General features: G+C 42.4%; 1 protein-coding gene across 1 annotated transcript; it reads left to right on the top strand.

Annotated features, from left to right (window-relative positions):
- The first annotated feature begins 344 nt into the window (after window positions 1-344).
- On the top strand, window positions 345-27,988 carry LOC140992388 (NALCN channel auxiliary factor 1-like). Its single transcript, XM_073462700.1, has 3 exons — window positions 345-1,031; window positions 25,394-25,565; window positions 27,638-27,988. Exons 1-3 carry the CDS (start codon window positions 345-347, stop codon window positions 27,934-27,936), a joined length of 1,158 nt encoding a protein of 385 aa, XP_073318801.1. The 3' UTR covers window positions 27,937-27,988.

Genomic DNA, 27,988 nt, shown 5'->3' with positions numbered 1-27,988 from the left:
CCCTGCACGACCGAGGCCGGGGAAAACGTAAACGCGTCGGTGAGTGTTTCTAAAAACGGAGTCGAGGCTACGCAGAGGAGCGGAGCGGCGCGGCGCGGGGCTCAGGGCGGACGGGAGGACAGCGGCTTCACCGGTCAGCCATGGAGGATGCGGCCCGTGGTCGCCAGCGTCTAATTTGCCATCCGGCCCACGCTCATTTTAATGGGAATTACCGCTGAACGCAAAGGCAAGCCGGGACGACCCACCACCTGACACTTGAGGGGAGGAAAACGCGAAGCGGACCCCACGTCAATGACTGTTGCGGCAGAGGAGCCCCCACGGTGGAGTCGGCCGGTTCCCAAAATATGACCAGGGGTGCTGGGACGTGTTGGCAGCAAGAAGATGACGACGGCTTCCAAATCTGGCTAGAGCCCCCCCGCGACAACCAAAAGCCATTCACCGACTCAGAGAGGGCGCAGAGATGGCGACTGTCCTTGGCATCCCTCTTGTTCTTAACCATCCTCCTCTCTGATCACCTGTGGTTCTGCGCCGAGGCCAAACTGGCCCGGACCCGGGTCAAGATCGCATCCTCCAACCTCCTCTCACCCCAGACCCACTCAGCACACAGCAGCCTCAGCGGAAACCCATATGCTATTTTTATAGGAAACTCTACCAAACATTTGTGGCGGCTTGAAACTTGCCACCAGGATAGTTTGTCTAAAGACTGCTTTGCTTACGCAGATGCCGACCTTTTGTGCGAGGGCCTTTCCGACAAAGAGGGGACGCGGGCTGTAAATATGAGCGATTTGTACCTTTCCTTTTGTAACTCCTACTCTCTGCTGGATTTGTTTTACGGGTCGACAAGTCCGGACAATTTGAACTGCAGCCTCGACGTGCTCGGCGATGGCGACACCTCCAGATGCATCCTGTGCGTCCAGGCGTACCAGCGCTACGACCAGCACGCCCAGGAGAAATACGAGGACTTTGAGCTCCTGACTCAGAAATATGAGCCGGGGGAATATTCAGTGAGGACGTGCATGGAGCAGTGCAAGGTAGGATGCAAAAGGGATGGAGGGGGGTGGTGGTGGTGGTGGTGGTGGGTGATGTGGTGGCCATCTGTTGATTTGGGCCCGGATAGATGCCAGTTTTGGTCCTCCTCCTCCTCCTCCTCCTGTCGCCATGGAGACGGATGACAGATTCAAGGAGACTCCCGGCTCCGGGCCTCATGTTCATTCATCTCCTCATTGTGTTTAGGCCCCATGCTAATGTGCAGATGGAGGCCCTGCTCGTGTGTGTGTGTGTGTTTTTTTTTTTTTTCACTCCACGCTCCCTCCTTTGACATTGAGCACCGCCCCGGCGCTTCTTCCAGCTCGTAATCCGCCTGATCAGCCTTCGATAACCCTCGATAAGGCTTGTTGGAAGTGGCTCAGCTTTTTTCTTTCTTTCTTTCTTTCTTTTTTTTTTTTTTTTTACAGCCACCCGTTCATAACAGTTTAATGAGCAGGAAGGAGGCTGCAGGCATAAGCAAACAACTCTTGAGAGCCCGTGTGTCCGTCCTGTGTGTGCTGTCGCAGTCCGCCAGGTGTTCATCATGGCCGCCCACTCCATATCGAGAGCGTTTCATTAATGTCAAGAGGTGGTTTCCCCGCCTAATGTGGTGGAAGGCTTTTTTTGTGTGTGTTTGCTCATTACCTAGGCCCGCACACAGGCCTCGTTTTAGCTTCAGGCCCCGGGCTTCGCTGTTTGATAGCCGGTGCACTGTTTACAAGCTAATAACAGAGCGAGCAGGGTCACAGAGGCTGTAGTGGGTGTCCGGGAAACGAGGCGCCGTGTGCCGCCGCAGCTGCGCTCAGCACCGCGCCGCCGCGGAGCTGTCCGCGGTGCTGAATGGCGCTCCACCGGCTCCATTCACAGAAGCTCCTGGCCAATCCCAGATGGCCTCCATTCAGCCAACCAGTGGCAGAGACACATGCAAAGGCGTCAAGAACGCGAATCTAATAAGGCCATCTGCCTGCTTATACAAATGCATTGAGCTTCAGATAGACCCACATACATGTGAGCTGGGCCTTGTTTAAATTTAGAGGAGGGGAAACACAAAAAAAGACTAACCGAGTCCCTTGAGAGTGTGTGTGTGAGAGAGAGTGTGTGTTCATCAAACAGTGATTCACTTTCCTTTATATTGTCTGTGCAGTTTTAATCCTAACAAAGACAACACAGCCTTTTTTAAGCAAGATAAATCCAGCATTCACATGTTTGTAGACCCCCACTAGTCCTTACTTGTATAAACACTCACACACACTCTTTGTGTACACAATGGAGCTGGAGACTGCTGCGCTTTAATTTATCGTACACCCAAACATGAAGCGGGGGTTTTACAGTCTTAAAATAACAGTTTAAAGCTTTGCTGCACGGATCTGAAGGACATATTTCCAAGTTTTTATAGCAGTCCATATGGTTCAGATTGTTCTGTGGATGAAGCTGAAACAATTAATGAATAAGCGTCAGAAAAATACACTTTTTTGTTAATTGATGAATCATTTCAGTGATTTTTCAAGCAAAAATAAGAAAAATTATCTGAATTTTGCTGCTTTTCTTCGTCATATATGAATAGAAAACTATATATCTTTGAATTTTGGTCCAACACAATAAGCACATTAAAGGCGTCAACTTGGGCACCGTTTGTTAGTGTCTTTTTCTTTTGTGGAGAGTGTGAGGAAACAACAGTGTTGACGTCAGGTTAAAGTTGTTTATGTATTGTTTTGCAGAGCTGTTTACTGAAGTTAGCATGTGAAACAGCTAGCCCCAGCCCATCCTGTCTCGTGTGCCAGCTGTTTGCTTAATAAATAAACAAAATAAACTCACAAAGTGTTGAGAAATCAGATACTCTTACTTCTATTTTCCTTAATAGACAGATAAATACAACCGTACACTTTCTGAAATAAAGTTTCTTTCCTTTACTAAACTAAGACGAGCTTGATCGCCTTGTTAACTCACCGTTAAACGTGACTTAAACTGAATAAAACTCACCAACACAGTCGTAGTTTGTCATTTGACAATCACGTCAGTTTTGGTTGTAATAAATCCTCAATTCACAGATGTGACAATATCCCAACTGTACACACCGTTTTTGCCCACTGCTGATGTCCGACTCTTCCTCAAACTCAAAGTCCTGGTCAGAGCAGCTGTAAATCGCCTCCATACTGTATCCTTGTTGTCAACCGGCCCCTCGGTTAGTCCTCGAGGCTGTGTCAGTCTCAGTTTGGTTTCCAGCTCAGGTTCACTCTCACGTCAGGCTGCCAAATCCAGTTTAGCTGTGCCCAGTCGCCCTGTGATCCGAGGTCCTGGTCCAGACATACTCTAGGGCCAGTGGCTCCACAGCTAACTGGGCCGTGAGCTAATTAGCTAACAGCCAAGGATAGCTAACAAAGAGCAGCTGTTTTGTCGGTTACTCTTTGAATGCTGGTATATTCTGTAAATTATACCTTTATTGGAGAAAATAATCTATCAACCAGCGTTAAAAATAATCAATAGTTGGAGCTTTAATTCTGATATTTCATTTCTGGAAGCTTTTTACCCCATCTGCACTCTCTGCATACCAAGGCCTTTACTGGTGTTGAGTAGGTGAAGCTTGACCTAAGCGACTTCTCACTTCAAGGCCGGGCAGATGCCAGCTTTAGAATATGCAATCATGTTCCCCAGGGTGATGGCAATGGTCTGGGTTCAGCCTTTTTCTTGATAAATAGCCAAGCCATCAGCACCTGTCCTTGCCATCAAGTACCAGGCATTGAGGAAGGCTCCCATTGATTCACTCAAGCCTCCACGTGTGCCATTCTTTGCTTTCCTCCGCATGATTTCATGTTTTATCTTCTGCCAGTCTCAGGCTGGTGTTTCCCCCCTCTCCCTCCGAGCTCACCTCTTGGCACTTGGAGAGAAAACAGTCATTTAGTCAAGCGGATAATTTCTTTAACAATGACCCTTCTCTCTCACCTTCTTGATTATAGGTTTGTTCCAGCTTGTATATGTGGTCGGCAGCGTTACGGAAAGAGCAGCGTGACTCAAACGATAATGTCGAGCTCTTGTTGAGTTAATGGCTACCTGCCTTGGAGAAGCCAAGTTGTGTGCCGGCTCAGACAGATGTATGTTGAATCTGTGTAAATATGGCAAGATTATAGTGTAAACTGAGCTGGCAAGCGTGACAAACATGAACCAAATAGATCCCTACATTGTGAACAGCGGAGGCAGGTACAGTGAGTGTTCACATCCAAAGCCAGTGGAAGATCTCTGACATTTTCAAGTGAGGATATTTGACATGGAGAGCAGCGTTTGTTGTGCAGGAGTGGCTCCCGTGGTCCGCAGGTGGTACTTTGATTCCTCTTGCCTGAGGTGAAACATCACACAGTAGACACGGCCGGTGTGCTGTTCCTCACAATGGGATTCTCCATCATCTGACTCTGTGAAAAACCCACCATTCATCTTGACAACGGGGCCGGGCTCGAAACATTTAAAGCTGGGCCGACCCACTAATGCCGACTTGAAAGCAGCATTTTTTTTTTGTCATTCCGAGTGTGTGAACCAAAATGTCAGGCTCGACTAGCAGTTTATCAGGAAACAATGAAGCCAAAACAAACCTGAATCCTCGAAAAGCACAACAACTGTCTTGGGTCTCCACACTGTCATCGCATTATCTGATGGAGGGCTTCCTTATGCTTGAGGTCTGCAGTATAAAAGCACAACTGTTATTATCATCTATTCAAATAATCATGTTGGCGCACACAGATATTTTTCACACAGGTGTATCAACCCAAAAAGCCATTTTTATACCAGGCATAAAGGTTATACTTCCTTATCCATTTAAATAATTGGAACTATGATGGTTCTCAGGACTGTTTATCTGGCTGCTTTCAGTCATCAAGTGTTATCATGTTATATAGTTCGTAAGAAGTATAAAAAAAGTATAAAAACATGGTGTTTGGTTGTTATTAGTGCTGCAACTTAACAATTGTGTTCATTATAGATGAATCCGCCCATTATTTTCTCCATAATATATTAGTCCTTTGGTCTAAAATGTCAGAAAATAATGAAAATATGCATTACAATTTCCCCCGAGCCCAGCGTGACACATTCAGATGTCTTTTTTGTCAGAGCAACTGCCCAAAACCCAAAGAAATTCAGTTATTATTCAATCAGTGTCCCTTTTGAAAGTAAAAAGAAACAACGCTGATTATTTCTGTTATCGATAAACGTGATGATTATTTCCCTAATTAATCATTTGGTCTGGAAAATGTAAGAAAATAGTGAAAAATGTTCATCACAGTTCCCTGAAGTCAAAGGTAAAGTTTTCAAATTGTACATTTAAACAGTCCAAAAACAAAAGAAGCAAAAGAAAACCAGCAGCTGTTTCTCAGTCAGCTTCTTGGTAAAAGCAGTGGTGTCCTGCATGAACACACTCTTTCCTGCCAGAGTTTGGACACCCACCCAGTCCTGATGAAGCAGATTATCAGAGTTTTTGAGTGTTTACCTTTATTAAATAATACCTAAAGATGTTTTATTAACTTAATTTGTTGTCATTTTAGTTATTAACATTTAATGTGACGGAGAAATGGTCTCCAGGGCATTTAAAAATTCAGCATGCTGCTTTATTGCCTTTTGTGTCGAGCAAGGTTGCAGTTTCTGTTTTATTCATTTCTAAGGGCCTAGATCACCTGCATTATTTTCAGTATTTGTGACCCCATGTTGTAAGGGGGCATCACGGTAAAATCGTGTTTTAAAGCCTTTATTCTTTCACAGTTTATCTTGTGCTTTCATATAAATAAATAACTCAAGCAAATTACACATTTCTAATTAATAGATGCAGTATGAGAGACTTGGAGCGCCCATTTTCCTCTGGCATTGTACGCGATGAAGCTCAAAGGTTGTACTGCTGTGTTACAGGTTGAAAAATGTATAAACGTGGAGAATCTGACCATTTTTTAATCATTTCACTGCTTCCTGATTAATCAGCAACTGAAAAGATGTTGGATAGTAAAGAAATCTGGAGGGACTTCAGGCCATACTTCAAGCTAATACAACATATTTAATGCCCAATTTACTACAGTCAGACAACAGCTAACGTTAGCATCTAACCACTTTCTAGCTAAAATAACTATTTGATAGTGTTACACAATATAATAGGAATGGTGGAAATGAATTCTTAAATATCAGCGCACATCTTGGACACGTTTATTGAAGCCTGTAAGTGAAACGCACAGGAATTAATCCAACAGTAATGTTAGCTAGGAAGTAGTTGAATGCTATTGTTAGCTAATGGGTTATACATTAGTTTTTCACCTTGTAATATGGCCTGATGTCACTCCAGATTTTCCCTATATGTCATCTTTTGAGTTGCTTGTTAATGGGGAACTGGTAAAATGATAACATTTTTTGAATGGCCACCGTGTGAATATGGTCCGTAGGAGCCCACAGCTCATATTGCCCAAGGGCCCGGGTCGTGAGCCAGCCCTGGCTGGGACGTTACACAAAACATGAAGTGTGTTTGTGTTTCTCACCAGAAATGAATCTGCTTGGATCTCTCCAAGTAGAAAACATCCCACCTGATATGATCACAGCATGATAGAAAACCTTCCACAGTTTTACACACAGAACTCGCTCATTTGACAAGAAAATTGTTTGACAAGAATAACGAATCAACTGCGCAGGTGTCTGCAGTCTTGTTCCTCCCTGGTAATTCCATTTGTGAGTTTGGGAGACAGAACATTCAACACCTGGACCAGTCATACGGCGTCTGCTTTTATTACTACTTCTACCTCTTTGACCCTCTATGACCTCTACTCCTAATGCTACTACTACTACCACCAATCCTACTACTTATTCTTCTGCTTTTACTACCACTGCTATAACGTAAAATCATTTTAAAACACAATCACTGACAAGTCTGTGCACAAATCCGTCTCCTCCCCCACCCTCCAGGTCCAATTGAAAGTCTAATCTTAGCCGGTGTTGTGTGCGAGTGGAAAGGAGGACAGCGACCACAGCGTGCTCCCTCTTTAGATCCTTGTCAACCGCACACATCTGCATTGATCTGAGCTCGTTTTGAGCCAGAGGGACGGGTGGCAGCAATACCAAGAGGTTGATCCCTATTGATTTGCACCGAGCCCTCCGCTTTCACTCGTCCTTCATTTGATAGTGGGCAGCTCCTCCGACCGAAATAGGGCAGTGCCTGAGCTTAGTGAAGACATCATGTTACCATCTGAGCCTGTTTGATTGAGCCACAAGACCTCGTATGTGTTTTTGTTTTGGCAGACCAGTGTAAAGTTGCACTCTCTTCATCTGTTATCTCCCTCCTTACAACATGGACAGTTCTGCAGTTCTGCAGTAAATGATGTGTAACAACAAGGATATCAGTTCTCAGATCGGGGGCCCTGAGAAAAAAGTCTCAACACAGATGGAGCTGTGTGCGGTAATGCATCTTCCTCTTAGGGAAAAGGTTAGGAGGAACAAATCTTTCCTTCTGACAAAATCTCAAGAAGGTCTCGATGATGTGTAACAACCTGTACCACTTAAAAACCAGTCTGTAAACCAGTCAGGCCTGTGGCTAATTCATATTTAAAATGTTTATTGTATATAGACTGAAATATCGCAGTGACTATTGAATGGATCATCATGAGTATCTTTCACATTTGAACTGATTCTGATACCAGTAATTTAGTACCCAACGTTACCTTTTTTCAGTACTTTACTCTTTCAGTGAAAAATCCCCAACAAGAACTTCTCCAAACAGCTAATTAATGACATTAAGATGCTGACGTTACTCTAAAGATGCGTCGTCAGGTACCGAAATGTGGTACTGATTGATTGAAAGTCATTCAGTACTCTGTTGTACCCATGTAATTTGGTTGGTACCCTTATAAATAATGACACTCCTATGTTAGTTTAGCATGCTACCATGTTAAACTAGTATGTTGAAAAACACAACACCTCTGCATGTTAGCATTCTCACTTGCGTAGCATGGTAACGTTAGCCTTCAGCTTTTTGTCAGTACTTCTGCTAATGACCTCATTCTGCAGTTCCCATGAGCCTCACAGAGCATTTTAACACCTCATTGTTTCAGTTTTATGGCCCCAAACTTTACTGTTTGGGTTGATTCTCACTTTTGTCTGCTGCTGATAGATGTAAATAGTGATGACGCTCTTGTCAAAACCTTTGCACACTACCCTCAAAGCACTAAATGACAGACAAAGTAAGCCATGTTGCTAATGAATGCTAATGTTGCTTCATAGCTACCGGATGTGTAAATAAGCAAATGATTGCTAACAAGTTAGACTTAGTTCGCCAACTTTAAAGGTAAAAATATGCTGCTTCCTGTTGTTCCAGTGTTGCGTGTGTGTACATCAAACCAGCAGGGATTATGACAGCTCCCTGGGTGGAAGAGTCTCATACGGGACCCACTGTAGCTTTGCTTTTCTCCCTCACTCATCCCACAGTACCTCCTACTTGACAACACATAGATAAACAGACTTTCTCATCCCTAAATCAGTTATGTTACAGTCTTACTGCGGTTTCTGCATGAGTGTCCTGCGATCACCCATGCCTCTTCTAATTGCTGCCTTTGTTAGCCTTTTATTCATTATTCATATTAGCCGACACTGTGTGTGTGTGTCTGCTCCAGTCTGACAGCCTCATGTGCATTAATGACTGACTGATTGTTGCAGTGCATTGCATTGTTCACCTGTCTAGGCTGCACGAGAGCCGCAAACGGAAGTGCTCACGTGGGATTTACGCCATTGTGCCTGCCTGCAGCAGTTGTGAATGCTGACCTTGGAGAGGGTTTTGTCCCCTCAAGATGCCTGGCCCACTCCACGACAGGCCTTTTATGAATGGGCAGATCCCTGAGCTGCATGCTAATAAGGCAGGAAGGAGAGAGGGGAGGCCACTAGCTGCTGCAGTGCACGGCAGCGCTTCCATATTGTTTTAACTGTGAACGGCTGCACCGAGAGCAGAGCAGATCACACGAGATAGCAGCAGGGCTGGAGGAGGGAGGGAAAACGCACCAGGCACGAGGGGGTTAAAGCAGGTTAGCACATTAATGGGCTTCATTTAACCTCTGTGGCATTTCCATTATAGGTGACATGTGAAGTAATTTCTCTGTCTTACAGTAATGTTGTCAATCAAGGGTGATGACTGTAATTAACGCTACCTTGTCTCTGTGTACAGGAATGATTTCAATTAGGGAACTAGATTTTTTCTGTTGATTTGTAGCCAGCACTGTTTAATCAGTCCATCGCTTTTGTCCAGACTGAAATGATGGTGACTTCCTGCCTGTGGTTTATGACCGAATAGCTGCAAAACTAATGACATTCCCATTAGCCTCAGCTGTACTTTGTGCCAGTTAGAAAATGTAGGCATGCTAACATGCCCAGCTAATTACATGGTTAACATAAACATGCTAAACATCATCATGTTAGCATTGTGAGCATGGTAGCAAGCTGATGTTAGAATTCAGCTGTAAACCGCTCAGGGCCACAACTAATGACTATCTGTAATGCATTTTTTAACTAGCAGCATGGTATAGACTGTTTTATCTCAACAACTATTAAAAAGATTGCCATGATGTTTGGTACACACATGCATAGCAGCATCATCAGTTTCAAATTTCTATTTATAGAATAATACCTCTGATATAATGACATTGACATCAGCTTCACTTGTACGTTCTGTTTAGTGCTAATTAGAAAAGGTTAGCATGCTGACATTCTCAACTAAAATGGAATAATGGTAATAATTACACCTCTGCATGCAGCTTGTGGTTCAAACTGGGAGCTCAGGGAACAGGGAAGTGTTGGTGTTTACACCATTAGCGCAAGAGCTTTGGACCAAGACGAACTAGCTGGATAGCTGGTTAGCATGCTAACTTAATTAGACATGTCTGCAACACAATAAATACACGTTCTGTTTATTATTTTACTTCGTTTTTGGATGTTTTCAACTAGAAATCTTACGTATAGCCCCTTTAGAGCTGCTATAATTATAATTAATATTTATAGATGTTAGCATTTAGCTCGAAACACTGTTGTAGCTAAGTACAAACTAAGTACAGCCTCACAGAGCTGCTAGCATGGCTTTAGACTCTTCTTGTCTTGTTTGAACAAAATAGACAAGCTTACCAGCTTCTTTTGGGCCACTTTTTCTTTTGAATAACGGACATATTTATACTTCTATATATCTCATTTATATATTGAGAAATATATGTTAATGTCCCAAAAGAAAAGAAAAGAAAAACAGTGGAGTATCCCTTTTTCGTTTTTTTATTGTATAAAGTGTTTGTTTCCTGAAAGAAGACAAACACACAGATGTGTTAAAATGACAGTCTTAAAAAACATACATTTATAACCTCCCTGGAGACGAATTGCATTTAGCTGCCAAGCTGTTCTCCTGTTTATGCAATAATGTAACAACCAGAATTTAATTAGAGTAAAAACACTCATTACTTTGCCTTCGTAATTGTGAAAAAATGAAGATGTTGCAAGCAGGATGTTTTTTTTTCCTGTGAAACACCTAAGGGTCACACTAATACCTCCATTCATTTATGGGCATGACATCAATTAGTCTAACAGTCCTATTGTCTGTATAGGTATTTGAATGGATTATTTTTACAGGGACAGATATAAGCCTAAATGCATATCCCAGCCGCCATGTGCTATTTGAATTTCAGTTTCAACTGAGCTAGAGATGCAAACTCCTCACACGGATCAGAGGCAGGGTAGGACGGGTCAGTCGCAGACGTGCTTGTAGCATGGCTAAATGCTAAACCCCCCTGATCTCCCTAGTTTTACTCGATTTTCTCTCTCCATGCAATGCTCTCGCCCTTTTTACCCTTAACCTTCTTATATCCTGGAATGTAGAAAATGCAGGAGCATTGTGAAGGTTTTGTGCCCTTGTTCAGGGAGAACTCGGCAGCATTGTCGATATCTAGTGGTGTCAGATATGGAAACTGATGACTAGGTAACTCAAATATCCTGTGTGCTTCCTTCAGATGATCACATCTAAATTCCTCCCCACTTGGCACTAATGGGATTATCCGACTTCCCCTTATTCCCCAATAAGGTACCCCTCTCTTCATGTGTCCTTTCGTAAAAGCTTTAAACCAGGTCTGCATGTATACAGCGGACTAGGTAAAAGGTTAGGTTTGAATCTCTGTTAAGCTCCGTGTGGCCCATTAGGATGATTGAGGATGATTTTTGTCCTGTTAAATGAATTGTCAGCCACTGGACGTGAGTCTCGTTTATGAGGGCACAGTGCGACGGTTTGCCTAACAGCACTGTCTTCTCAACAAATAAAAAAGGGGGGGGGGTTGAAAAGTATTGGCCCTCATGATTCAGATTTTGATATTTAAGTATAGTTTTGAATGTCTGTGATGCTCAGGAACATTTTGTTGTTAAATGCCCTTTTGTAATGGATGTTTTAATTACTCCACCGCTAGATTTTCAAACCAATTATGTGGCCTGTAGGTACAACTTTAGCCACTGCAGTAAATGTTCTGCACAGCAGAGCAATGTTTGGGTGACTTGCAAAACACTAGCGGGAGGTCATTTTTATTATGTCCCCTTGAATAATGCATGCAAGATCTATATTGTCATCAAATTCCATTAGTTAGTCCGTCTCTCAATATTTCCCCCCACTCTGTTTGTGGCACTGAGTTCCTACTGAAGATGTAAATGTGTTGAAGTCGATGTTTGATGGTTAAAGGGCTCAATAATTTCCCAAAACAGCTGGTCACTGTCATTTAATTAAACATTACTCTCACAGGTGGATATAGAGCATTTGCTGGGGACTATTTTCAGTTGCGGATTAATACACAGTTGATGCTCTAGTGAGTTTTAATGGCAGCGGGATGATGTTTGTGGGATAAAAATAAACTACAGTGTGTGTGTGTTCATGGCAATGAAGGAACATGTCACCCAGTGCAACAGTGTGACTCATTGATGTTTTTAATAGTGCATGGACAACAATGGAGCTCTGTGGCACAGAGGAAGAAGATATATCAGGCTGAAGATGCACACACAATACTTGTTGTTGTACAAGTGTAAGAACCGGCTGGAGGCTCTGCAGTGTATCATTACTCAGCCTGAGATAAGCAGATGTGATATGAAAACAAAGCGATCGTTGACGTATAATTTCTCAAAGGACTTTTTCTTCTTTGCGCTGTAATTGTAACATCACTCATTCAGTGTTATTCTAAAAGTGTACCCGACAGTTATTGCACATTTATTCCTCCAAGATGAACAAAGATCTGATCAGATAATATGTATGATTGACAGAAATTTATATTTGTTTTATGTAAAGATTGCAAACGCTGGGAGAGTTTTCTTTCAAGTTGGTGCCTACCTTTGAACAATAAAAGCTGTAACTTTTTGTAAGGCTGTGTGAACATATAAACAGAAAACAAAAGGAACAATCGGTGGCGCAGAAGGCGAGTGTGCAAAGAAAATACATCACATACAGAAACAGTTCAAACATTATTCTCTTTCTAGTTATGGTATAATATAATATACTGCCTCCTGAAGGAGTGAAAGGAGGCTTTATTGCATCCTTCTTGTAGGACTTGCAGTAGAGAGACCATTTTTTAGAAACACGCAGTTAAATTGTGACGTAGTTTCAGATCAGTCGTATCAGCTGCAGTGTCCAATCAATAATGGATTTACAATAAAGGGGTATTTCTTTTCGTGACTTGTAGCTTAAGTACGCAGCAGTTACAAGTTGCTTTCAGGGAACTCACAGTTGAGTTGAGGCAGAGCAGACGGAGGACATCATCTACATAAAATATGATCCAGTTTCACCAAAATCATTGATAGTTGATGCTGTGTGTGATGTAATGCGTTAAGTGTTGCACCCTGTGATGCTTCTTAACAAAGTTATTTAGTGCAGAAACAAGCAACAGGAGGATATAGTGGCTGAGACAGAGACACCATTTACTTTATTACTCGTTACTGCACCGTCAAAGTGATTTGGAAGCTGTTTTTTTAAGTTACATAATGTTGCTTTAATGCACGAGACGAGCGTTTGCATCCTTTCACTGACCGTGAGTGTTTTAGTTGCCTCACATTACCATTACTTTAATCCTAACAGTATCGTAGTTGCCGTGCAGAGATATCACAGAAAGTGAAAATGACATTTTTTTGCACAATGGTCTGTTATCAGCGTTCCTCCCGTCTATAGGGCTCTACTGATCTGTCTGAGAGAGCGGCTCCATTTAGTAGAGAAGAGGCCGAGGGTGTCAAACAGTTAACAGAGCCATCCGCTACACCCACAGTCCTGATGTTGCTCCTGCGTGACCTCTCCTCCAAATCCTCACATCTGATCTGCCAAGTGGCCACCTGAGTGGAGAGCTGCTCCGCTGTGCTGTGAGGAGCTGTCACACCGAGAGCCCGTCTCTTCAACACTATGTTCAGCTCTGTTATAACAGCAGATGTTAAAACCGCTCGATCCTGGACTGTATCTCATTTACAAGCTTTCAAAACAGCTCTAATATGTCCCAGAGATATCAAAAAAAAGTTCTTCTGCGGTGACTCGAGGAGTTTGGCTTTCAAGGCCGTGATGTTGACTGCAAAGATGGGGGAGATGGAGGAGGAGGAGGGGGGAGGGTGTATCATCACAGGAGCTTGTGGGCGGAATGGGAGGCCCCTTGGCTGTTAAACTTCCATTTTGTCCTTGTATATTAAACCTACACTCCAGGATAGCTCTGAGGTATAATATACCAGAGCTCTACATCGCAGCCATGTTTTTATTCCAAACTTAGAACCAACAGATCAGTGTTACGTCGACGCTTTGTTGCTTTTAGACTCATGAGTGAGTTTGTTGATACCTTGCCCGAACCGTTTGTGTGCGCCTTCTGCTCAGTCCTTTCACTGAACTGGAGTCAGAGGCAGTTAGCTGTATGCTAACAGTGACACCCTCACTCTTTCTGAGACAGTTACTGAGGTTAATGTTGACACTGACAGTGTTACATAAGGATCGGGGTCTTGACCACAGTTATCTGCCCTCCATCACTCAAGCGGTGACCTCTCACATTTTGCCTCCCGTTCAGCCTAATAAATCTATATGCTGATTGCTCTCCCCCCCTCAGGCCGGCCATTCCTCCTCTTTTCCTCACCGTCATTACTGCCAACACTCGGCTGATAATGATGGTCATTTACAGTATTTACCTTGAAAAGTGTGTGATGTCATTCTGCTCATACATTGTTTCCTGAAGTCAGCAAATTGTTCACTGTGTTATCCTCACAATAGAGTTAATGAAAATGTAGAAAGATTATATTGACTTAATATGAACCCTTTCCAAAACGTCTCAAGATGAAAGTGTCTCTTAAACAGCACTAACTCAAGTTAGATAACATTAGCTAATGTTAGCCACCAGAAGCTACTGGACATATAGACAAAATAAGACCAGGCTAATGTACATTTTCCTTCATTGAGAGACTACAGGGATAGCCAAATGCGATGTTTGGCGGTGTGTGGACGTTTACTACTGTTGGCAGGGAGTGTAGCCATGTTGGACAATGACATTTCTCCAGTAACACTCAGAGACGTCTTGTCAAGTCAAGAAAAAATCTTTTTTTGTTGCTTAAAGAGGATAAAAGTGACCTCAGAATGAAAGATGAGGTAAACGAGTGCAAACAAATCAATCAAGAAAAGCATTAGTGAGTACTTCGGCACCATATTTTCATTGCATCAGTTTGGTCTGATCTCTCTCTAATGTGTGGACTGAATTTAGGTTGGTGTCAGTATAATCTGATGATAAACTCAAACAAGTCAGTTTAGGATGAATGAGCTCTGATGGTAGTAAAGCTCCCTTACGAACATGTGTAACATGAACAGTACAGCTGAGCTCGGTCTAGTTTGTTTCAGTTCTTGTGTGTTGAAGCTTCAAAGCAGCCACTCAGCATTTATCTTTCTGTGTTTATCGTGGAGCGACATCTCTGGTGGGGTCTGTTCAGTCAATATGTCCTGTGCTCAGGTCAGGCCTCCTGCAGTCAGCAGCCTCTGCATCGATAGAGAAAGCAGAGCCACCCTGACCTATTCAGCAGCCTCCCAGAGCTCTGATACAGCTGAAAATGAATTCTTTAAACCTTTGGAGAGGAGAGCTGCAGAGCTGGAACTGAGCCAAAAGGGATCCTGCGACCAGAGCACGGCTTAATCCACTCAACATGAAACCAAACCTGGGAAACAATCTCGTATCTGCTGGAAATTGGGTTTGTTTCACACAACAGATGGAAAGCCAATTCATAGATCTACCTGTAGCCCTGTGGTCCTTATTTTCATTCATTTATATGTAGAAATTAAAATGTTTATGTTGTTAAAAAATATGTGAGTACACCTCTGACACTTTGCACGTGCCTTTTTGTTTATGCTGGTTAAACCCAGTGAAGCGGCCATTTGTTTTTGGCCTCCACGTTCACAAGCCTCGACCGGGCCTGCCACGTTTTGCTTCACGAACATGTAATAGCCCTGTGTGAATGTGTGTGTGAGTGTGGGCTGTGGACGCTTGAGTTTTCCTGGTCATTTTGATTTTACCTTTTCTCTTTGGGTTCATCAGGAGTCATTTGTGAGTCAAGCCTCCCAGAGCATGGTATGAGTTTTGAATACTGTTATCAGTGCATACTTAAAGGTCAACAGTGAACCAGTTAACTAATTTCCAAATGACCAATTTGTAACTTTTAATAAATAAGGCTTGTTGTTTCAACTAAATCCTGTGTTGTAATTGCAAAGGTGATACTTTCTGTATAAATAAGTGATTAACAGGTTAAAGTGAACTTTTATTTTAAAGGGGAAGTACCAAATTTTGTGTTTACTTCTTAAAAGTTATAGGAGGCACCGCCAAGTTATTTTACAACACTATCACCGTTATCACAGGTATAAAGCGCCATTTTTAGACGAACTCAGGCCCCATCCCATTGTACTATAACACCCTAATTATTTGTCAGTCAATATTTACTAGCTACATGGGACTGGGGTTACATACCTGTTTTGTAATCTAACAGATTCACGGCTGCGCCTGTGTGCTCAACCAGGCTGAAAACAAATCCCGCCATACACATTCATGATCATGTTTTCTCAGAACTGATCTACAAAACACGCTTCAGGGAAATGGACGGCATCTTTGGCCTTGTGTCCTGATAGGTGGATCCAGATCATCCAGCTCTGGCACCCCATAATGCCGTGTACTCTACAGTGCATTTTCCAGTTAAAAGGTTCAGGGTTTCTGGAAGCCTCTGGAGGCCTGTCAATACTATTGATGGAGCACTAATCAATGTCACAAGATCAGAACGTGTATCTGTGTTGTGAGTGGTACTTTGGTTTTGAAGATTTTCACACAAACTGAAGCGTTACGTAGAAACTGTATCACAAACTCTTCTGAAATAGAAAAGGCCTCATTTTGAGCCATAATACAGTGTTAAAGAAGCACAGTACCTAGAGAATTGCAGTACACGTTCCTTCTAGTAGCGGGATGTTCCTGCCAAATTCTTCTCCTTCTGGTTTCAGCAGTGATTTTCTTCATCTAAATCTTCCAATAACTCCATTCTGTCGTGGATTAAAGCCAATCTGCATCATGTTCGCCTTTGTTAATCTTCAACAGGTCGATGCAGGGCTGCATTGTACGACTGGTATCATTTGTGAGTGTGTATGTTTCAATATTTGTGTTGAAACAGACCCACAAAAAACAAAAAAAAGGTTCTTCAGGTCTTTACGTTAACACTCAGTGCCGATCTGACACGGCAGCTAGCTACTTTATGTTGCTGCTATGTTATGCTGATACATCATGAGCAGCTGTGTGAAAGAATGATATGAAAATATACCAAGTTGTATGAAAAGCAATGTTAAAACAGCATTTGTTTTCAGCCATTTGCACAAATAAGTAAATTAAAGGTGCAGAATTGGACACCTGTTAAATTCAGACCGTTAACAGTGCAGCTAGTGGTCCATATTGTGAGCTCAGAGCACCATGTTAGTGTTGGTGTTTGCACTGCTAGCAAGGGAGCTTTGGACCGGGACTGGTTGGGGCTAGCTGGTTAGCATGCTAACTTCAACAGATATCTCTACAGCACAACACATAGATGATGGAAAAACCCATCTTTGATAACACTGAACCTCTAAATGGGCGTGTGAGTTGCTGCATATTTATGCAGATGCTTGTCAGACTCTTATCGTGCCTGCATCTTGTGGAGAAAAGTTCAAATGCCTTCTGATCTATGGGGCTGCTTTGTGATCCTCTGTGTGGAGTGTCAGTCAGTCTGCCTGACAGACAGACACAAGTAGACATTTTTAAAATCTTGTAGTCCTCCACTGCAGCCCCTCTTTTACCCTTTTGTTTTCAACAGCGCACGGTCGGTAGAAGATGACACGGTGAACGTACAAACAAGGGTTGCACTGAAATTGCAAACCATCTAATTTGATGAGAACACTCTGCCTCAGAGTGTCATTTTCCAGCAGCACACACACAGCGCCTGGATACGTTACATCACCAGGGAATGGGATGTAATAAGTAGGAACATCAATGCAGGAAGACAGACACCAGTGTGCATCCCTGTCCGGCTGGATTATCCGAGGGTTGCGTCAGCGACCAGAGGCGGCCACTGAGATTTGAATTGTGAGTGCATCAAAGTCCTGTCAACAACATTTTGTCAGACTTTATGATGTTTCTTTTATGTTGTGTGTGTAGAATAAGAAAATACTCTTTCAATGTTTGGACCACGTGACCCCAATCTTGAGTTCCACCTGGAAAACATCCTAAATTGAGATTTTTCAGTATCAGGAATCACATTTTTTGCACACTCAGTACATTTCGGTTCAAAGGGGGGAAAAAAGTCCCATCAAACGAAGAAACACATCTTAAAAATAGTCCAGGTAGTGTGAGAGCTGCTTCCTGTTCTACCCCGGCTGTGATTTGTGTGAGTGGTAATGATCTGTGTCATTCAGCTTCTAACTGGGATCTCACTCTGCAGCTGACTCATATGCTTTTTATAGCCGTCTTTGTCATTCCACTTCATAGCTGCCGTGTGTGCGCGCGACAACACCATCCTGATGGGAAGAAAGAGAGTGTTGATACTTGGTGGTGTGTTGAGTTAAAGTTTTCTACATACCCAGGAGCTTAAACCAACATGGGTACAGTTAACTTGGCACTTGTTTTCGGGAGAGTACAGTCCCTGGATAGACCACTTATTGGCTGAATTTGTGACAGTTGTTTTGGTACTACATCACTGTAAAGACATTAAACATCATTATGGCTTGTAATTAACACTCACATCTTACTCAAAGCATTTAAAACGTTGTCATTTAAAGGCCAGAATAGCTCCAACTCAAATGTTTAATGCTCTTTATTTAAAAAGATTGGTTATTCTTCAGTGGTTTACATGAGGGTTCAGCTGAAGGGCTTCTTAAAAATAGTTTTACATTTGGGAAATACGCTTCTTATCTTTGTTGACAAGAGTTAGATGAGAAGATTGATACCACTCTTACGTCTGTATGAATAAATATTAAGCTTGTACCGGCAGACAGTTAGCTTAGCATAACGACTAGAAGCAATGAGAAACAGCTAGCCTGGCTGTGTCCAAAAGTTACAAAATCCCCTTTTAAATCCCACTTATTAACACGTTATATCCAACATGTCAAAAAACTCATGACATGATACGTTATGTGTTGAAAACATTTATGTTGAAGTACACACGTGTTACGCTGTGATTCTACCCTCCTACTGAAGTTACATGTGCAGAAACGAGTGATGGGGGCGGAAAACATCCTTTCAAAATCATCAAAATGATGAAAACATGTTTTAAATTGGACTTGGAAAGTTGTTTTTTCTCATTTCATTTTATGTTATGGCTGCTGCTTTGGAGTCATTTCAGTTTGACGTTTCCTCGCCGAATAAATATTGAGGGAACTCTTATATTTCTCTGCTGCTCAGTGGTTCCTCTTGTCTGCAGACAAGCTCTCCCACAGTCCTCTCTGTATCAGATGACAGGCATGTGAATGGGGATGTAGAGGGGAAGCCCTGCGCTGGGGTGATGCAGAATGGAGGAAGAGCTTCTCTGCACGTCAGATTTACAGGAGCTGTCAGCCTGAGACAGCCGCTGCCTGTGAGCTGCTGGATGCTGGTGGAATGACCAAAACTGACCCGCTTTTACAACACAAAAGTCACATGGGGGTGTGTTATCCATCTGAGCTGAGCAGTGTTTCCCCTTGAAGCCAGGCACAGAGAAAGTCTTTGTAGAATTAAACAAGGGTCATCTCATTACATCATAAACATGACTTTTCCCTCTGTGGTTGATAATTTATATTAAACAGCTCAGTAATTCTCCTCATCCTTTTACATGTAGTACAGCTCGCTACCTGCTGTTTGTAACATCAGTACATTATGAGATAGTGTGACCACCACACGCGCTCAAACACACACGCTCCCTGTTGAGACACTATTTGATTTGAGAATGTTTTTCGCTCTCAGATTGATTGATGCTACATGACAGCACACAGGCAGAAACCCCCCCTGAAGGCGTCAGATGCACATTTGTCCAAACTGTCGGTTATTTTATGCTCCAGGCAGAAACACAAAGTAGCAGCATTTTAAAAAATCAGCACATACCATATATCCTCAGTGTTTATTTTGACTTTGAAATTAAAATTGTACTTGGGTGCATGAAAATTCGGTTCCATCTTATGATTTCATTAGCGCATATAGTGTTTCTGGTTGTCAGCTGATGGTGCCATCACATTGTCCCATCTGTGTAATGTCACAGGACTACGGTGGTTGCTGTGAATGGCTCAGCAGGTGTTTAGATAGCGTGGATTAAAAGTACTGTGCAGTGGAAATGAGTGCTAACATCACATAGCAAGACCAGCTATCTTAAACTCGGACTATGGTTATGTAGCTTACACTCCCTCTGAGTGCAGGTGCTAGCGGCCTCTACTTAAGCTAGGCTAATTTGCTCCCACTATCTGTGTACTAGAAGGTTCCACTCAGGCTAAGCTAACTAGCTTCCACTTTTTAGAGAGGAAGCACATTGTATAAGCAGCTTCCAGAAGTCTGCATTAAAATGTGTTAAAATGACTAGACTGTTATATATTTTGGTGAGTTGTGTACTTGTGCCAGAGAAATCCACGTGTCCATGGATTCACATGTTCACACAAAATCCACAGCAACCAGCCAGCTTACTTTACTTTGCATTAGCCATAAGCTAGTGAGATAAGGTACAGCGAGGGTGTGTGTCTGAGAGGTCAACTCTCATTGAACTCAGCACTCACCAGAGACTCCGGTTCTCTCTCTTCTTTTTCACTTCTCTTCTCTGTAATGTTACATTCATGAAGTAAAGTACATTTCCCCTCCAGCTCCAGTCAGCAGTCAACATTACAGTAAAAAAAGCCATGGTAGTTAACAGCCATGGTAGTTAATCGTTGTCAGAAGAACAACAAACCCAAAGGCTTGAAACTTAGATGCTGTTTCTCCAAATATATAATTTATTGTACATCATTTATCCATTTTTATCCAGTAGCTGCAGTGTCACTCTAGTTCCTTTACAGGAGAGTGAGGAGAATTCAAGTTTCACTTTGACTTTAACACCGCTGTTATGAATCTACTTTAGTTCAGGTTGGATTCTTGATGAAAGTCTGAGGTTTCTTGGTTTTAGATAAGCTTCTGAACAGTATTTTCTGTCTGTAGTTGCAGCCGGTCCAGGAGTACTAGGGCTGCATGCTACAGAAAAGAAGAAGCCGTCCATGACTTGTTCTACAGCCTGCTCCTTATATAATAGTAATCACTGTGGTGAAATTCAGATGCCAGCGCTGCTGACACTTATCTGCCAAAGCGTCAGTGTTTGAATCTTAATTTTTAAATGTTATTTTTAGGCTTCAAAAGATTTGCATGTAAGCACTGGCAGAAAACGTCTTTTTGGCATATTTTACATCTCTACGTTAACGCACATGTCCGAAACAGGACCAGGAGCACATTCTCCTGGATCTCATCTTTGATATTTCATTTCTGTTGGCCGATGCATCACCTACAGGGCTGCGTGTGTACAAATTGTCAGGCTGGGGCTGAAACCAGCTGCAGGCATAAAGCCCCGGTGGAAACGGTGACCAGCTTGGTGTCTTTCCTGTCTGTGTCTCTGGGCTTCGGTACATTGTTTGAAGCAGACTAAGCTGCATGGCGACAGAGGCTTTTTGAGTGCCAGGTTCCCATTCACACTGATCACACATTAGACTGATCAAATCAGACTCCAGGCCTGCTTCCTGACTAACTCGATTTGCTCTCATACGCTTCCCTTTTCACGCTGAGCACACGCACGCGCACATTTACACACACACACGGAGGCTGGATGCACGCTGAAACGTGTGCACACAAACAGAAAACCAACAGAGAGTGGGGCAGTACCCATTGAGCTCTAATGAAAAGCAGAAAAAGCGGTTACCTTGGCAACTGCCAGCATACATCTTCAGGAGGACCCAGATTTCCTGTCTGACTGCGATCGTATTGTTTTGGCTCTCTTTTGATAGCCGCAGCATCCCTAGACGGATTATCTCACCGCTGGCAAGAATTTATGCTAAATCATGGCGAATTAAACAGCAGCCATTTGCGCAGACAGGAAGCCGCCACACTGAAAATCCTCAGTCATGGATTTAACACCTCCGACTCCGACAGAATACCACCAACTCTTAAAAACACAAATGTAATCAATGATCTGAGGGATTTCATCTTTGGCCTTGAGCCAGTTTCTCCTCCACGCAGACGGAGAGAACGCTGCTGCCAAAAGCAGAGGATCATGGGAATTAAACTGACGGTGTGATTTATCCAAATTACCCTCTAACATACAAAGAGGTGTAGTCACTACGGTTTTGAATGAACACATTTATTATGACAGAATATCCACAGAAAAACATAATTTAGCCTGCACCAGGAGCATCACCTGGATAACAATGGAGACAGATCTCCCATTGAGGCACTTAAACCTCAGAGTGATGACCTTTTATTTTTTTGGAAGAATGAGTGTATCTCCTGGCAAACAGGTACGAGGATTTAACCTCAACAGTACAGTGTTTTCCACACACATACTCTGTCAACATTAAGTCCTGCGTGTCAGGAATATATTTGATTTTACAAAGCATTTGGGTCCACGCTGTTCTCGTCATTATCATCCTCATCACCATAATCAGATTATTATAATTATTATAATTGCCCGTGCAGTGTTTGTTATCTTTGTGTATCGGTCTAAACAGGAAACAAATCAGACCCCCGTTTGGTTCGTCAGCGCTTGGGAACACTGGAGGAGGGAGGAGAAGATTTACCGTTTTAGCCTGGTGGAGGTCCTGGGTGTAATTTAACCAAACATCCATGACACTTAAAAACCACAATGACAGTTAACTATCGCCCCTCCGAGCCGTAGATGCTCCTCTGTGGTTAAATAACACAGGGGATAATTAACTGTGTGTGCAGTGTGTTGTCTTCTCTGACAACCTTCTCCATGGGATTCGTGTTTGTGACGATGTTTCTGTAGGTGGCTAAATGCTAAACTTTAGCAACAAAGAGGAAATGTATTTCCTATTTTTTTATTATTATTATTGTTAATATTAAATTATTTTGAGTTTGAATTTCTTCTCCAAAACTACATAGTGCCCCTTTAAACTTTAATTTATAAAGAAATAGCAACTTTTTGGTGAAATCAGTCAATCTCAACAATTTTGACAACTTTTGCTTCCATGTGTCAGGTAGTCAAATGACCATTTAAGTGCTTTTTCCTCACTTCCTTCCTCTATTATCTGATGAACAGACCTTGAACTGACAGGTGACATACTGTGTTGCCATGCGGTTACAGGAGACACAGTCAACAGGTTGACAATAGAGTAACCTTGTGTGGGTTGTCCATGTTGAGGCACTGCTTTGGCAGCATGACTTGTCACTGGTTCACTTCTGTATGTGGGTGAAAACCACGAGAAGTCTACCATTTAAAATGGCATAAAACATGCAAAGGTCATGATTTTCTGTAGCTTGCATCAAAATAGAAACCAGAATAGTGGCAGATGAAGAATAGATTAATATATAAGATAACAATGAATTAATGAAGCAGCTTTAATTAGTTATTTCCGACTGTTTAGCCATGCTAGCAGTGTGGCTCTAGCAAATGTGGCTAATTAGCACAAACCTAAAACACATTTATTAAAAAGTTTGTTACTCAGCAGCTTCTTATATGCTCTGCTAGTTGCTAATTAGCCAGTGTAAGCATGCTATATAAAAAAATAATATCTAAAATGGTGAACATGTTAAACATCACAGGCTGCCTGTTAAACATTAGCATGTTAGCTGTGTTGTTGTGAGCAATAATGTGACTAAGGGCAGCTTGACAGACCTGCTAGCATGTAGGTAGTTAAAGTAGTAGTTCAGTAGTTGTTAATACATCATATTATATAACCACTGCAGTTTTTGTCTTATTTTTCTTCTCCTAACCTCAGTCTGTTAGTGTGTTTGGGTTTATTGTTGTTATTCATAGTCATTTAAGTTCCTGTGGAGTGTATTGTTTAATCAATATTAAGCACTGTGTTTGTTATGTTTATATAATTAAAAAGAACAATATAGTCTGGATAAAATATAATGTATTAGTATAGCTTTGATAATCAGGCACTCATTTTTAGTATAGACATCCAGGGAAGTGATGTATTCTGCTTGTGTTGTGTTGTGTTGTGTTGCTTGTGTTCTTTTGACACATCAAGTGTTTATCTTCTTTTTTTCTGATCCAAAGTTTGGGTTGTTGCTCTTTGTTTCTCTTTGCTTGTGACGTTTTAAAAAAAAACTATATTCAAGTAAACAACTGTTTACCCTGGTAAACCCTGGTTTTCCCTGGTGGGATGACCTTTAATCCCACCAGGTCGGCAAAGATTTTGGCTAAACAGTCCGATTGCAGTCCCTGCACAGTGGATTGTCTGTGCTCCCTGCTTTAATTCCCCTTCTCTGGTGTTAATCCCACTAAAAAGCACATGAAGAAATATCTAAAAACGAGAATGAATCCAGACTGTGGTTTGCCCTTGGTTCATTTTGTATTGCTAAGCTTTCCAAGCCTGGAGGCTTTGGCTGTTACATGTCACCATCTGTCTCCTTATGCACATAAGTCTGCATTTTGTATTACATTCTGCCTCACAGTGAACTACAGCAAATTTAACTTGGAAGAAGACAGAAACTTGAGTTTGATGAGGGTATTTGGTGCCACTTGCTTTTGAATTGCATTGTCATACTTGGATAAACATAGCAAACTAAATTAAAAATGAGGCTCCTCGAGTGTTTTGACAACCCACTCCATAGCTGTGTGCCGAAGCGCTGACATCACTAGTTGATTAAGAAGAAAGTTAATCAGCAACGATTTTTAAGAATTGATTAAGCTAAGATTAGATAAAAATGAGATTGTACTTTATGTCCTGCAGGGAAATGCTTGGGCTCAGAGACACTACTATTTATTTATTTATTTAATATATTGATGAAGGATGAAGTGATTTAACTCTTGGCGTTGTTGAAGGCAATACCTCAAATTCTGAGATGTGTTGGGTCAGACTACAGTTATGTTAGTGATGATAGTGATGTTCTTGACGGACTTTCTTGTGAGTCACAGTGTGTTTTTCACGTACTGAGCAGGAGACTGTGAGTGTGACATACCCTCCACCTCAAAACTTACCAGAGAAAGTTTAGGCCGCCCTACACATTAATGTAGACCCACTTTAAATTGCAACAGAATTGTATACAGTATACTATGTAGGAGGGGGTCCTTGCTCCATCTCTCTATCAGCTCAGGGGTCCTTGGCCTGAAATATGTCAAAAAAGTTCCAGCCTATTATATGTGAGTATTTGCTGCTTGTCTTTGAGCGTTCTTTGAGAACGGTGATGGCCATTTTTCACTATTTTTAGGATATAACTGGCAGATTAATTGATGTTACCATGAGTCGCAGCCCTAGTTTGGTGTTAGTGTGCCTTTATCTTCTATAACAGTAAAAGTTATTGTGAAAATTTCTACATCCTCTAACTGCTGCAGAAGTCTTTCATAATCCATATCCCATAAATAAGCAAATAGTTTCATTGCATTTGGCATGGTTTACTTTCTGTTAGTGAATGCTCTGCATTAACATTGATCCAGCGTCCCTGCGAGCAGACCAACCTTGACTAAAATCTCCTGAGCTGTCATTAATACATGAAGTATTGGCGGTACTTTTTGGAACAGTATAAATATTAAGTACACAGGTAATTACTTTACAGGACAAGATGTTGGTGACAAATGGACGAATGACTCTTGTATAGATCTGCTAATAACAGAGGGAGCCAAACAACTGTCACCAATCCTCAAGTGGATCATGAACCAGCATCTATTAATGTCATCTCTTCTTCTTCCTCCTCCTCAGACGGCCTATAAGCCCTGGCTGTGCGCTCAGTATTTCCCCACCACCCAGCAGTCCTGTCAGAAGAGGGTACCGTGCCACCAGTACTGCCTGGAGGTCCAGCAAAGCTGTCCGTTCATCCTGCCCGACAACGACGACCTGATCCACGGCGGCAGCCCCAGCTTCATCTGCACAGGTTAACACCGTTCACCGTCCGATGTTACTTCCTGTTTACAGCAGCAGCAGCAGCAGCAGCCGTGTGTTTGCATGTGTGGGTGTTTGTGCGGCCTTGCGTTCTCTACCGCCTCAGAGAAACCCTCCTAATTTAATTTATGTTAGTGAACGACATTTGATAAATGATCGCACAGTATTAATTCATGCACAGTGTGTGCCTCTTACTTACTGGATGGTATTCCTCCAGGAAAACAGCGAGGTGTTTCTGAAGGCTTTCTGATGACATCTAGTGGTGTTTCTGAGCACAGCCGAGCTCTGACAAGGACGTTTTAACAATGCATTGATGAATTGAATTTGGCCTGTCTCTCAATATTTACTGCAATTTATACAGTAGTACTCACCAAGGACTCTACCTCAGAGGACTGAATGCAGGCTTTATGCCAACAAACAAGTTATCTGGAAGAGCTGAGCAACACTACAGCCTCATCTGAATGGCCCTCCACAGCCACTCTGGTGTTTGTTATTTATTCTGGCTGGTGTTGCCTCTGCTCAGGGAGGACCTGTGCTGGCAATTATGAGAAAGCACTGAAATTTTAGGAGCTAAGGGACAATAGAAAACTTAATAGTGGGGAAGAAAATAAAGGATGGGAGGTTTTTTAAATGTTAACCCAAATTCATAATTACCTCCGCCAACAAGTCTGTTTGCTTGTTTATTTGTTGGCTGGTTGGTTTGTCAGCAGGATTACACAGAAACTACTGAACAGACTTCCACACAACTTGGATGGAGGATGTGTCCAGGTCCAGAAAAGACCCTGGTAACTTTTGGTGCGGATCCGGGCGATTGTCTCCGTCAAGGAGGGGCACAAAGAAAACATAGGGAAAGATTTTGCTTTTTCAAAAACTGAAATATAAAATTCTTCCCAATAATTTTCATACAGGCCCTAATAAGAATGATAAAAGTGAAAGTTTCACCCTCAATTGAGCAACAAAACAAACAGAGGAGTCAGGAGATGTCAAAAACGTATCTAGTCTACCATTGTGGCAATTTTTAATGTGTTCATTAAAGAGTTTTGGGGATTTTTCTCAATTCCTGATGAGTTTTTAGTCAAGAAATAAGTTTTATTCATGCCACGTCAGCCATTCCTAAATCTGCTGTCATTATCCCTCGACTGCTCTCCTTCGGTGAGAGCTAAGTGAGGTTTTCCCTTTGCAGATAAGTGCAGTGACAGCTCCTTTTACACCCTGGCAAGTTAAGACTTCCAGAGTCATCAACTGATGCAGCGATGCGTCACCCTGTGTGTGGTCGTGGACTTTAATTTGAGTTCAGCTAAGGGTCACTGTGTCTGGTCCTCCGTGTCGCGATCACAGCTACAAACTGAGGTCCAGTGATGTATCGACAGAGCTGAATGATGTCCAAAAAAAAGGGTTAACATTGATGAGATAACTTCCCTGTGCTGCAATTAAAACATTCAATGCAAATAAGAGTGATGTTTTGAACAAATGCTGTTTTTAACTGTGCTGCAGCAGTTTTTCGACTTAATTCAGATGCCCTACTTCCATTTAATCCTTAAATATATCCTAAAAATGAGCTGTGTAGGAATATAAATATACAGTATGAGTTTGGTTATTTGTCAGGCTGATATTGGCCTCTTGCTGGCTCACATTACGCAGTTATTCATAATATGCACACATCATGAGACAATATAAACTTGTCTATGTCAAATGAGATTATATTAGTCAACTGTGGACTAATACAATCTTTTAGGATTAAAAAATTTGATTTTAAGAAGATTTAAAGAGGTGTAACCCTTCTGAGAGAAGTCAACCAGATTTAAACACGTCATATTTTTTTGTAGGTCTCATGCTGAGTAGCCTGCCAGTGATGATAACTATATTTACCATTACCTCATAATTGTAATTGTCAGTGGTTGATGGTTATCAAAAGCTAGCCTGGCTTTAGCGTCCCATGATATGACAGCCCATGATTTTTATTGGTATCAGCAAACCAAACCACCATGACTCTGTTTATTAATAGATCCATGCTGTACGGCAGGAAAAAGTCAGCATTTTTCTCCTGTGTCATCTCTTCCTCAGGGCTCTTGGGAGATCATCTATCAGACAGTGAGGCGGAGTGCTGCGACGTCCGATGGGACTCCAAAATGGACAACCCTTCAGGCGGGACACTAAAAAGGACTGCTTCTTCCTGCCAGCCCGAGGGGGCCTCGGTCACCTCCGCTGCCACCCCGAGACTGTGCAGCGGGCGACTGAAGATCTGCCTGCTGGCCCTCGTCCTCCTACACACTGTCATCATCATTTCAGCCTCCCATAATTCTACGCTGGTGGGCGTGGCTGCCATTTTCTCGCCGGAGGAGAGTGCTTCTAACGAGGAGTGAACCTTGGGGTTGAATCTGGTGCTTGTAAAGAGTGATGTCGCTCGAGAGGATT

Source organism: Pagrus major, chromosome 24, assembly GCF_040436345.1.
Source record: "Pagrus major chromosome 24, Pma_NU_1.0".
NCBI classification, from domain to species: Eukaryota; Metazoa; Chordata; class Actinopteri; order Spariformes; family Sparidae; genus Pagrus; species Pagrus major.
The sequence above is the reverse complement of the archived record's forward strand: the minus strand, read 5'-3'. Positions and strand labels throughout refer to the sequence as shown.